The 12671-nt window shown below is 36.2% G+C and overlaps 1 protein-coding gene across 9 annotated transcripts in view; it reads right to left on the bottom strand.

The window, feature by feature from the left end:
* The window catches only part of TFG (trafficking from ER to golgi regulator), a 33285-nt gene that overhangs the window by 6551 nt on the left and 14063 nt on the right, over nucleotides 1-12671 (bottom strand). For 7 of the 9 annotated variants that reach the window (XM_035015273.1, XM_035015269.1, XM_035015267.1 and 4 more), the window contains 2 exons: nucleotides 8058-8225; nucleotides 4496-4636 (listed from right to left, as the gene is read on the bottom strand). In XM_035015273.1, the coding sequence (XP_034871164.1) occupies nucleotides 4496-4636; nucleotides 8058-8225 (309 nt within the window). The remainder of the gene's footprint in view (nucleotides 1-4495; nucleotides 4637-8057; nucleotides 8226-12671) is intronic. The other 2 variants (XM_035015276.1, XM_035015275.1) reach the window with 1 other exon arrangement.

Here is a 12671-nt window from a genome sequence, read left to right as displayed (position 1 = left end):
CCTCTGGGGTTAAAAGTTTCAGAGGTTTATTACTATCTCCACACAAAGTATTCCTTTTACTTACTTCATTCAAGTCCAAAACAGACTCTGTTACAATATGCTAAAAATGTAATTAAGAAGTCTGTGTTTAGTTGTAAAAAATGAAGAATAACTTCACATACTAATAAGAGAACTATGGGATATATTACTAAGTGAAAAAGCAAGGTAGAGACACAGTTTAGAGTAAGCTGTGTTTTGAGTAAAATATATATATATATAAGTTTTGTGAATTATATTTTCAGGAAGAATCACCAGATTAAACATCATAAAAACTACTATCTAAGGGAAGAAAGAGATGAGGATGAAGTAGAGTGTCACTGTGAACCTCCTGGGACTGCACTTTGTTACACAGAGTGGTAGCCAGCCTCTGGGACTAGACCCTGCACATTAGAGCACTCGCATAGGACTCCTGTCCATGAGCTCCTTGTATCCTTTACATTTTTTAGAAATAAGATTAACCTCACAATACAAAAAGAGCAAAGAGTAAGCCATAAACACTGCACTCTCTTGTGCAGTCCCCTTCTCACATTCAATAGGGCTGACCTGTATATATCAATAGAATATTGCAGAAATCATTACATTTCTGAGGACAGGTCATAAAAGACAGCCACCTTCTACCTTAACTTTCTCTTGATCATTCATTCACTCTCTGCTGGGAGCTGCCATGGCATGAGGTCACCTAAGCAGCCTAGGAGAGGTCCATGTGAGGAACCGAAGCCTCCTGACAACAACTATGTGAGAGAGTCATCTTAGAAGAGGATCCTCTAGCTCAGATTAAGCTTCCGAGGACAACCTCACGAGAGACTCAGAGACAAACCACCTACCTAAGCTGCTCCTAGATCCCTGACTCTTTCAAACTGCATGAGATAATAAATGTTTGTAGTTTTAAGCATCTGTTTTGGGATAAATTGTTACATAGCAACTGATAATTAAAATACATAGTTTTTAACTTTGGAAACACGTAGTGGTGACAGCTATTGAAAAATAAAACACATACTCAAATGAAAAATGTGAATCTAGTTATACTTCTTATTTGAACAAGCCACTGCTGTAATAGATAATTATGAGACAATTAAGGAAATTCAAATATAGACTAGTATGTAATGACATTAAGAATCACTTAATTTTGTTAGGTATAATAGCACAGTTGTTATGTTAAAAGAAAAGCTTATCAGTAGACATGCATACTGAAATAATTGAGTGAAATAACAGGTAGGATTTGATTTAAAATATCCCAGCAGGGCGCCTGGGTGGCTCAGTCGGTTAAGCGACTGTCTTCAGCTCAGGTCATGATCCTGGAGTGCGGGATCGAGTCCCGCATCGGGCTCCCTGCTCGGCGGGGAACCTGCTTCTCCCTCTGACCCTCCTCCCTCTCGTGCTCTCTGTCTCTCATTCTCTCTCACAAATAAATAAATAAAAATCTTTAAAAATAAATAAATAAATAAAATAAAATAAAATAAAATATCCCAGCAAATTAAAAAAGGAGGGAGGGGCAGGAAGGATAGATGAAAAAAGAAATTCAAAACACTGGTAAGTGTTGAGGCTGCATGATGGATCCATGAGGAGTTCATTATTCTAGCTCTTCTGTTTAGGTTTCAAAATTTATATAATAAAAGTGATTTTAAAAGACTATTCAGGTCATATTATCTTGTCACAGGATTTTACATATTTTAATTATATTCTTTTTACCTTTTTGGTTTGTCAAACAGCAATACCTCCTGGTCTCTGATGATTTTTAATGCTCTTCTCTGTATCCTCACCACTTATTTTCATAGTTTGGGAAACCACTCAACTGCATAGTTTTCCAATAACAGAGGCACCAAAGCTTTATATGAAAAAGGATAATACTGTCCACTTCGTTTCTTTTCATGACGCTCAACATTTTGTTGATCTTTTTAATCAAACATATTAAGACTGAAATCCTTGGGGGGAAAAGTTACAATCCCAAGATCCCTTTTAAGGTATTTAAGTAAAACAACTCAGATTTGTTTTTAGATTATTTCATATTCTATTCTAAGAGACTGCTATGTTAACCTATTATTAGTAATAGATTGTTGATGAGTATTCTATTCAAATTCTAACCAGCAGCTGATCTAACTAACTGGTGATGTCAGGGACTCATTGTACATCATATGTCAAAAAGTATTCATTAAAATAGCCTACAATTTATCCTATAATAACTGACATCTTAACCTAGAGCTGTGCTATCCAATAAAACAGGCAGTAGCCAGGCTACTAGGCACCTGAAATGCAGCCAGTCTTAACTAAACATCCTGTAAGTGTTTTTGAAGTGTTTCTAAGTGGTGTCACACCCTAGATTTCCAATGTGCAATACAAAAAAACAGAATGTAAAACATTAATAACTTCTTAATAATAATTACATGTTGATACACCAGGTACTGCATTAAGCAAAATGTATAATTAACAGTAGCTTTACCTTTTTAAAAATTTTCTTAAATGTGATGAATTAAAAAAAAATTACTTATGACTTCCACTGTATTTCTTCTGGACAGCACTGATCTAGAGACTGACCTCCAGAATACTACTGATTGATGTCACATACTAATAACTGTACAATTTTTATAGTGTATGTTTTAATGTAAACTAAAAAAAAACAAAACAGTTTCAGCAAGGCACACAGTTAATGCCACCCTAAGGGAATTCAGTGCATATCAAACAGTGTTAACCTGATGCCTCTGGAAAAAGGAACTTGGCTGCTAGAGGTCAGAGGTGGGAGAGAATATTTGAATTTTCACTGTTTATCTTTTTATGTTTTAAAAATTTTACCTACTTATAATTTTTCAATTAAAATAAACAAAATAATGTGAGAGACATTAAGAGAGCATTAAATCTCATTCCTTTATAAGTGAACAAGCAAACATTATTTGGTACAATTATCCTTCCAACTGCTGTTCTACAACAGTATACACTGCTTAAGATGGGATATAAAAAAAAAAAAAAGAAAATCAATGTCAGTTCACCTGAACTGAACAACATATTAAGACTAAAATCCTTGTGCCGCCTGGGTGGCACAGTTGGTTAAGCGACTGCCTTTGGCTCAGGTCATGATCCCAGGGTCCTGGGATCAAGTCCCGCATCAGGCTCCCTGCTCAGCAGGGAGTCTGCTTCTCCCTCTACCTCTGCCTGCCCGTCTGCCTACTTGTGATCTGTCAAATAAATAAATAAAATCTTAAAAAAAAAAAAAAGACTAAAATCCTTAGGAAAACTATTTACAATTCCAAGGCCTCTTCTATGGAATTTAAGTAACCACTAAACTCCCATCATATCCAAACGCTGGCATTTGCCTCCCTGTTTCAGCCCATACCCGCTTCCGTTCTAGTTTGTTCCAGTTTGGGCAGTTTCAGCTTAATACAAAGTGAAGTTAAACTATAACTAAAGTTGGCTGAGAAGAGGCTGAAGCAGTAAGAAATTCTTCCCGAACTACCCACTCATCAGCAAACTGCCATCTGCTAGACCCTAGGCCTAGAATTCATCCAACAGGACGACTCTAAAATAGAGCCACAAGAGGACTCTATTACCTAAGTGCTCCGTTCCTTTTAGGCTATGAATTTTTTTTCTTTTAATATGATTGATAAACTCAGTCACTTACTTCTGGTGCTGAAAATACACCATACCACCACTTGGCCCCTTTATAAAAATAGTTAGAGCACCACCTGGTGTTTGTTTTAAAGTGGAATGTGTATAGTCTCTAAACTTCAGTGCCTGCTGTCCTGAGCTTGTGGCCTCTCAATCCCCTTCAACCATGGTAATGAGCCTTTTATCTGTTTAAATACTCAGCTTTCAAGTTATATTTTATTCGGCACTAGAGACATTCTTTTAAAACCACCAGTTTTGTCCAATTTTCATAATTTACAGTGACAGAATATGAAAACCCAGAGAGATTAAATTGTTCATCCAAGGACACATCATTTAGAGAAGACAAGTTTGATTTAAAACACACTTCTTTTTTTCCACAAAAGACATTGCTAACTGCACAAAAATTTAAAGGGCTATTTATCTTTCAGAAAACTAAAGTTATGCTTTACCTCTATTTTAAAAATCTTTCCAATTACAAAAATAATACATAGATGCAAGAAGGGAAAGGAGAAGGAAATAGAACAGCACCTTAAGTATGATGCAAAATGAAATGCCACCTCAGTGGGTCACCTCTGCCCCCCTGGTTACCACTGACTGGTGACTGCTATGAATCCTTCCTGATCTTTTACCATGTATTTATATTCACATAAGCACTTTCTCAGGTTTTTTTTTCTTTTCAATAGTCAGAAGCATACCTGACTTCTAACCCAAAAGCATACCATATCAGTAAATCAAAAATTTCTGCAACTGTATTCATAGCATGAATGCTTATGTAAGCTCTTTACCATCACCAACAATGCTGCCATAAACATCTCTGCACATTTACCTCCCCAAATAGGTGCTCTTATTTCTATTTTACCTTCACTCTGACCTGCTTGTGTCTGAGCTCCTGTATACGGGGGCTGCTGTGGCTGAACTCCTGGCGGATGAGCTGCAGAGGAGGAGGAAGCAATGCTGTCGGGGGTTCCTGAACGGTCTTCTGCAGGAGCACTGGGTGGCCCTAAATGGTCATGACAAGTCAGTTCAATCTCTTTCCCCAGCAAGCTCAGTTACGAGCCCTTTCCCCAGTAAGCTCAGTTAATAAAGTTTGCTTAAAAGATCCTAAAAATGAAAATACTACAGAATAAGCATAACCACAAAAGCAGCCTTTTACAGTGAATGTGTCTACTTCATTTTTCCCTTTGCTCCACTCTCTTAAGAATCCGAAGCTACGACTGGAAATCCTTCCCTATAAAGTGTAGACTGTTATATTCCTAAGTCCTAACCTCCCCGGGCAAAAATCAAAACTCATCTCTGCAATACCACTATCCTCTATCTCATGCTATCTAATTTATGTTGTAGATCAACCAAAAATATTTCATTCTTCAATGGGTTTCCACTGCCCATAAATCAAGTTCAACCCTCTAGTTTGGTGTTCAAGGGTCCAAACATTATTTTCTCACAATTCCTCCTCCCACAAGCCCCCTTCAGCTGAAACTAACCTATTTCCTAGTCCCACAATATATCTAATATTCTTTCTCTCTCCATGTATCACTGTTCCCTCCAGTCCCATTTTCATGTACCTAAATGTTCTTTAAATCCCAGGTACTACTCCACATTTCCAGCAAGCCTTCTTCACCCATGAATCCTTTTTTCCATTTGTGAACTTCTATAAAGTATACTTTTATTATGACCCTTACCACCTTCTACTTTGCATTTCTGAACAGTTCCCATCTTCCTCTTAGGTTATACAAGCTCTCTGGGCCAGGCTCCTTTCCGATTCTTTTTGTCTGCCTTTCAAAGACTACCTCTCAAATTCCTGGAGCCACTCAAATTCTTCTAAAGTAATGAATAAAGAAGTAAATGGAAAAAATTCGCTACAGTTCCAATCCTGTGACAGTCAAAAAACACACTCCAAAGACAACTATAGATATGTTTACTCCTTTAAGTTCTTTCTGTTGGGCAATATAGAAGAGTGCTTAAAAGCACAGACTGTGGAGCCAGACTGCCCAGGTTCAAATGCCAGTGATGCCACTTACTAGCTCTCTAATCCTGGACACACTACACTTCATCTCCTTCTGTGCCTCAGTTTCCTCATCTGTACAAAAGAAGTAACTTCTACTTCACTAAGGTTACTTTAAGGATCAGGAGTTAACAAGAGCTTATAGCAAATATTTATAAAAGTATTATATCGTAAGAGCTTATGAAAGTGATAACCATTTTAGAAAGTTCCACATAGGGACTTGCTATTACTAGCTAAGTTCCCTGAGGGCAAACCTCTATCCTCTGCACTGGTGCATCCCAGAACTCAGCACTGTATTAGGCAACTTTGTAGCTGACCAAATGGTAGTCCAGGCAATAATGAGAACTAAACTAGGATAACATAGTGGTAATGAAAGAGAAACGGATGGTTACCAGAGTAAAATGGTCAAGTGCTCATTACTGATATTTACATAATGTAGATAAATAGATCTACTCTCCTACAAAAGACACTATATTACTGAACTAAAATAGTACATTATTTTGATCCCTCTCTTCTCTCTTGTATGTAACCTATTAATGTTGCCCATCCTATCTTTGTAATATTCTATTCCTCCTTCCCATGTCCACATTCACAGTCAAGCTTTCACAACAGCAGACCTGAATAATTACAAAGTATCCTGGCATTTTCTATATGTACAGTTTTTCTTACCTCAACATACAAGGCTAACAGAAAAATGGCCTTCAAATAATGTGAATCATATTAATCATGTTATTCTGGTGTGGCATATACTATACTGTAATCAAAATTTTAAGCCTGACCCTATATATAACCACTGACTCCTCTATCTGCCATTTCCTGAAGTCTTAAATATTAAGAAGCCGTAGTATTAACTCAAATTTCAGTTGCCCTACAAAGGGTTTTCCAGATGTATCACTTGTGTGATGTCTTCGTTTGCCAAGAACATACATCATATACACATATTTGTCTTTCCAGAATTTCACACAATTCTCCTTAGTGAATAGTCCCATAAAAGTCTCAAAGAAAAATAAAATCAATAGACTGAATCCTGTATTTCCAGTTACTAATGACAGCAAAGTAAATGGTCAGAGGTAACAACTAAAACCCTGGACAAAATAGTAGAAAACAACTATTTGAAATCACTGGAAGCCAACCAAATGTCAGCAAGAAATCAGAAAAGTTTACCCCCAGTGGAATTACAGTGGCTAAGAATTGCAAGCCCTGACCTCTGCAGCCCCAACAGGAGAAAGCCACAGTGTGAACTTCATAGCTGGCCAATTAGCTGGAAATCTGAGGGGGGGAAATCCCTGGATTAAGAGAGCCACCGAAGGAATGAGACCTAAAAACTAAGTATAAGCTCTGCCTAAAATCCTCAGTGGGCCACAGAATTAAGAGGCAGACACATAAGAGGGCTCAGGAAAAAAAGCAGCACCAAGAGTTCAAAGGGCTGAGCAGAGATATTAGCTGCTATATTCCATGGGGACAAAGAATGAATAGTTTGAATCCAAACAAGTTAACTCCTTGCCAGAGAAATAGTGACAAAAAATCAGTCACTACAACATATTAACTGTAATGTACAGTTTTCAATAAAAAATTATCAGATATGCAAAGAAACAGGAAAATGTAACCAATACTCAGAGAAAAAAGGCAGGCAAAAGAAAGTGGACTCCAAATAGGCCCAGATGTTGGATGAAGCAGACAAACATTGAGCAGCTATTATATTTTTATTTTTAAAAATCATAAATATTTTTAAAGAATTAAAAATGCATCAATGAGTTAAAGGGAAATGTAGTCTTAATGCAAAGGTAAGGAATCACAAAAGAAAAAAAATAAACTGTATAAAGAATCAAATGAAAATTCTAGAGTTGTATGTGTAATTAGAATACAAAGAGAGAGAAAGCAGAAAAAAATACTGAAGAAATGATAGCCAAAAGTAAAAAGAAATCACAGTAGAGGTGCTGTTTTAAGGTTAAAACCATTCATATAAGAGCAGTTTCCACACAAAAGCACTTTAACCAAAAATCTACATTTAAATTTCAATTTCTCTAATTTAACATCCAAAGAGAGAAGACATCAAATATAATTTAAATCCTACAACAAATCTGAAATAAGATTATAAAATGGTTCAGATTCTTTTAAAAAATATAAACTTTCTGAATTCCACTTTTGATAGAATTTACCTACACCAAACAGTGGTTATTCTTTATAGGGTAGGGTTCTACGACAGGGAGAGCGCTTAAGAAAGCTTTCCAGGTGCTGGAAATCATCTAGATCTTCATCTTACTTTGTGTTTTATACAAGTATATACAAAAGTAAGAATTATCGAACTGAACCTTTAAGATATGTGCACATCACTGTATGTTATTCTTATATTAAAGAAGGAAAGGAGAAGGAAGGAAGGAGAGAGGGAATGAAGGATGGAAGGGAGGAATTCACTTACCTGAAACCTGATCATCTGTTAAGCCAAACGCTGACATGACATTTTTATTGATTTCATCTTGGTTTTTTAAAGGATCAAAAGCTGACATACTTGCTGCCATAACCTGAGTAGACTGTTTTCCAGAAGAATCAGAAGCAGCAGGCTTTTCATCCCTACCATCCACAGTATCTATGAGAGGAATAAACAAAAACTTGTTTCCATTTTATCTATACTTAGTGAGGCCTAAAAAATACAAAATAGGGAAAAATATATGTGCATATAGTCTGAAATGTTCAGAAGTTAAGTATCTCTGAATACAGGGTAACTGTTAATTCTACTTTCCTCTTCATACTTGGATTTTTTTAAATCAGAAAAAAGGATTAAGAAGAAATTTTAAAAACTTTTTCAAAAATATTTTATCTACCTCCTTCCCTAAGAATTATTACATAAGAAAAAAAAAAAAATACGAGCTCCTTAACAGGACATTTTGCCCCCTTTTCTGGAGCCCCATGACCTACATATATTCTACAATCAGATATTTACTGAACACTAACGCTTCATTTTGCAAAAGGATAAAGAAGCTTAACTGAAGTTATGAGATCAACTCTAATGTTTTATTTCTACTTGTCTATTTGTTCATTATTAATTACATGGAAATCTCAAACCAACTAATACATTAATTTTTACTTTTTATTTGCTAATTAGTACTTTTAATTTGCTATGTCTCCCTTAAAATACTTTATTACAGTTGAAATGATGTGTCTGAGATTTGCTCAAAATAACAGGGGTGGAAATGTATGGGAGTCTAGATGACATGATACTATGAGTTGATAATTACTGAAGTTGGGGTGGGTACACAAGATTCATTAGAGTACTATGTCTACTTTTGTATATCTTTCCATAATGAATTATTTTTTTTTAAATAGAAAAATAAAATTTTAAATATGAGCATGTAAATTTAAAACCATGCTTTTCTTCTAAGGGTACTAAAGTACTCAACAGGCATTTGTACCACTACATTGTGAAAGAAAAGGGATTCAAGAATAACCCACATTTTACAAATAGGAACCTGAAACCAAAAAGCTAACAAAAATTAAAAAAAGATATCAAAAACAAAATAAGTAAAAAAAGAATATTACTAACCATTTACTCAATTAACAATTACTTTTTTCTGTTACCAAGCAAGTAAATGAACATCAGTTATTAGATTATCTCTGTGATCAAGACAAAATTTATCTTGTGAAAAACTGTAAGTACTAAATAGAATATAAGCACACATGGGCTTGCAGCTCCTATTCATCCCTATCATTCCTCTGGTTACACTAATATTTCCTCCATTTCTAGAAGAAAACTCCTACAAGTACTCCTTTAAAATAAGTTATTCATCTTCCCCACCAATTTTCTTCCTAATTCCTAATTCCAAGGCTACACCCCAAAAACATATCACACCAATCTTGTAAGTTATTCCCTCTCACACTACTACCTTCCACTACCTGTGCATCCTTCTACTTACTACAAACTAAATCCATCAGGAAACACAATACTATATGCCCACTAGCCTATTAGTTGCTCCTACTAGCCCATTAGCTGCTACAGCTACTGCAACAGGTCAATCCAATATCCAAGGTAGCCTACATCATGTTCCTCAGAGAGGAAGCAAGTGTCCAAGAACCAAGAATTGACTGCAGAGGTAGACCACTGAAGGACATATTTCTGGGTGAGGGCAAGCCATATTGTTCTAAAGAGTATTGACAGCTGACTGGCAACACTGTTTTATAGACTAGACTTCCAGTTTCTGGTGTATGATATTTTTGGTTTTTATGCTATTTTCCTGATTATTAAGTCCGGATATGTTCTAAAAGCTTAGAAGCTTAGGCAATTTCATAGGAGGCAGGTGGTCAAGAGGTAAGTGACCTTGCTAAGTACAGGAGAGGAAACAAAAAATAAATTACAACCGTCTGTAAAACTAAAGCACAGAATGTATTATTCAACTCATTAGATAACTGGGATAGGATACCCTGACAAGAAGGGAGGCCACACAAAGAAACAGTATGTGATTTAATTTCCAAGATGTAGAGAAGAAACCAGTTTTAACATCTTCTACATTAACATCGGTGAGAAGTTAATAATAAAACATATGAAAATAAAGGGTTAATAAAGAGACGTAGTAAATATAGTGGCAAGAAATATGTGCGAACAGAAAGGTTGTTTCAGTAGCGGGAGGGGAAGAATGAAGCGGGGGAAATCGGAGGGGTAGACGAACCATGAGAGACGAGGGACTCTGAGAAACAAACTGAGGGTTCTAGAGGGGAGGGGGGTGGGAGGATGGGTTAGCCTGGTGGTGGGTATTGAGGAGGGCACATTCTGCATGGAGCACTGGGTGTTATGCACAAACAATGAATCATGGAACGCTTCATCTAAAACTAATGATGTAATGTATGGGGATTAACATAAGAATAAAAAAAAAAAAGAAAGGTTGTTTCACCAAACCTGAAAGCTTGTAATTCTATTCCTTATAGCAGAACACAGGCTACTATAGGTTATTTCTGCACAGCACTGGCTACACTTGCTGAATTTCCATCTAAGTTTCATAACATTCTACAGATGCTTAAATCCCCTGAAATTATCAGCAAATGTTGTTGTGTCAGCATCTATGAATTCTTCTGACAAAATGGTCAAAAGTTTTTTTTCAGATTCTTGACCTAAAGTTGGAGCTTTTTGTCAGGCCATTTGCTTTGACCTGAAATATAAAAAGTTTCATCTTAAAAAGGCCAGTTAGATCTTATTATAGTAGTTCAGCCAATCTCCAATATGTTCTGAAATACAGAGGTGGAACTAGAAATTACTAATCACCAAATATTTATTGAGAATCTACTATTAATACAATTCCACATAGCTGGAGGAAGAGAGGAAGAGGCAAATTAAAGAAAATGCAGATTTACACTATATCTAAAGAAAGAAAACTCCAAAATTTAAATGAAGCCAAAAATACAATTTCTGAGAATCTAATGGCTGCAAGAGATTATAAAATGCCACTTCCCCACAAAATCTTTTTTTTTTTTTAAGGTTTTATGTATTTATTTGAGAGAGAGAAACATAGCGAGAGAGGGAACACAAGCAGGGGGAGTGGGAGAGGGAGAAGCAGGCCTCCCACAGAGCAGGGAGCCCGATGTGGGGCTCGATCCCAGGACCCCAGGATCATGACCTGAGCCGAAGGCAGACGATTAACGACTGAGCCACCCAGGCGCCCCTCCCACAAAATCATCTACTATTAAGCCCGTTATAGAGTCTGGATGACTCTATAAAAAAATTACTATTTCATAATATAGACGGTTTTAAGCACGTAATTTAAATGCAAACACAAAAACTGTAAAAAAAAAATAAATAAATAAGTTTTTTTAAGTGCAGCATCTAAGAATATTAAAAATTGAAGAGAGCTTGGGATGCCTGGGTGACTCAGTCAGTTAAGCATCTGCCTTCAGCTCAGGTCATGATCCCAGCATCCTGGGATCGAGTCCCGTATCTGATGCCTTGCTCCATGGGGAGCCTGCTTCTCCCTCTGCCTGCCCCTCCCCCTGCTTGTGTGTACACTCTCTCTCTGACAAATAAATAAAATCTTAAAAAAAAAAAAAAGTTGAAGAAAGCAGTTTTTTTAAACTCTACTTTCAAGCCCTAATACATAAACCTCAGTCTACAGTGTTAAATATATTTGGTCCAAAAACTTTACGTCAGTTCCAAATTTGTCAATAAACCTTGCTTTAATATAAACAGTACATGTCATCTATAAAATGGAAAAAAAAGTAAGTTTCTCTTTGCATATGATTAAAAATTTGTTTAAGATAAACTTAACAATATACCATTTGAATATAGTAACCTTATTTTATTTAAAACTACTTCATATGCCACATAAAACTCATGAAATAATTGCAATTCCTAAGGTGCATTAATTATTACAATGAAAAGGGTCCAGGGCGCCTGGGTGGCTCAGTTGGTTAAGCGACTGCCTTCGGCTCAGGTCATGATCCTGGAGTCCCAGGATCGAGTCCCGCATCGGGCTCCTTGCTTAGCAAGGAGTCTGCTTCTCCCTCTGACCCTCCCCCCTCTCATGCTCTCTCTCTCTATTTCATTCTCTCAAATAAATAAATAAAATCTTAAAAATAAATAAATAAATAAATAAATAAATAAGAAAAGGGTCCAAAAGAGTCAAAGAGGTTTGAAAACTGAGCTATTCATAAATCCAGGGGTTTAAGACTAGTTGTAAAGAATCAACCAGAGAACTTTAAAAACGGGATTCCCGAGCCCTGCCTTCTAATAGGTCTATAATGAGATCCAGCAACTGGTAAAATAAAATCTCCTGGTAATCCTAAAGGACGGCAGGTTTGAATACTAGCAGAGAGGCAAGAATAAGAAAAGGTAACAAGAGGGGTGCCAACCTACTCCTACTTAAAAAGTTAAAAAAAAAAAATTTGCAAAAAGGTATGAGTACATAGAGAGTCTAATGCTAGGCAAAAAAAGTCAAAGACAGACAATACCATATGATTTCACTCATGTGGAATTTAAGAAAGAACACAAATGAGCAAAGAAAAAAAAAAAAAAGACAAAGATTCTTAACTATAGAGAACTGATGGTTACCAA

Source organism: Mirounga leonina, unplaced genomic scaffold (assembly GCF_011800145.1).
Source record: "Mirounga leonina isolate KUSES-001 unplaced genomic scaffold, KU_Mleo_1.0 Mir_169, whole genome shotgun sequence".
NCBI classification, from domain to species: domain Eukaryota; kingdom Metazoa; phylum Chordata; class Mammalia; order Carnivora; family Phocidae; genus Mirounga; species Mirounga leonina.
The sequence above is the reverse complement of the archived record's forward strand: the minus strand, read 5'-3'. Positions and strand labels throughout refer to the sequence as shown.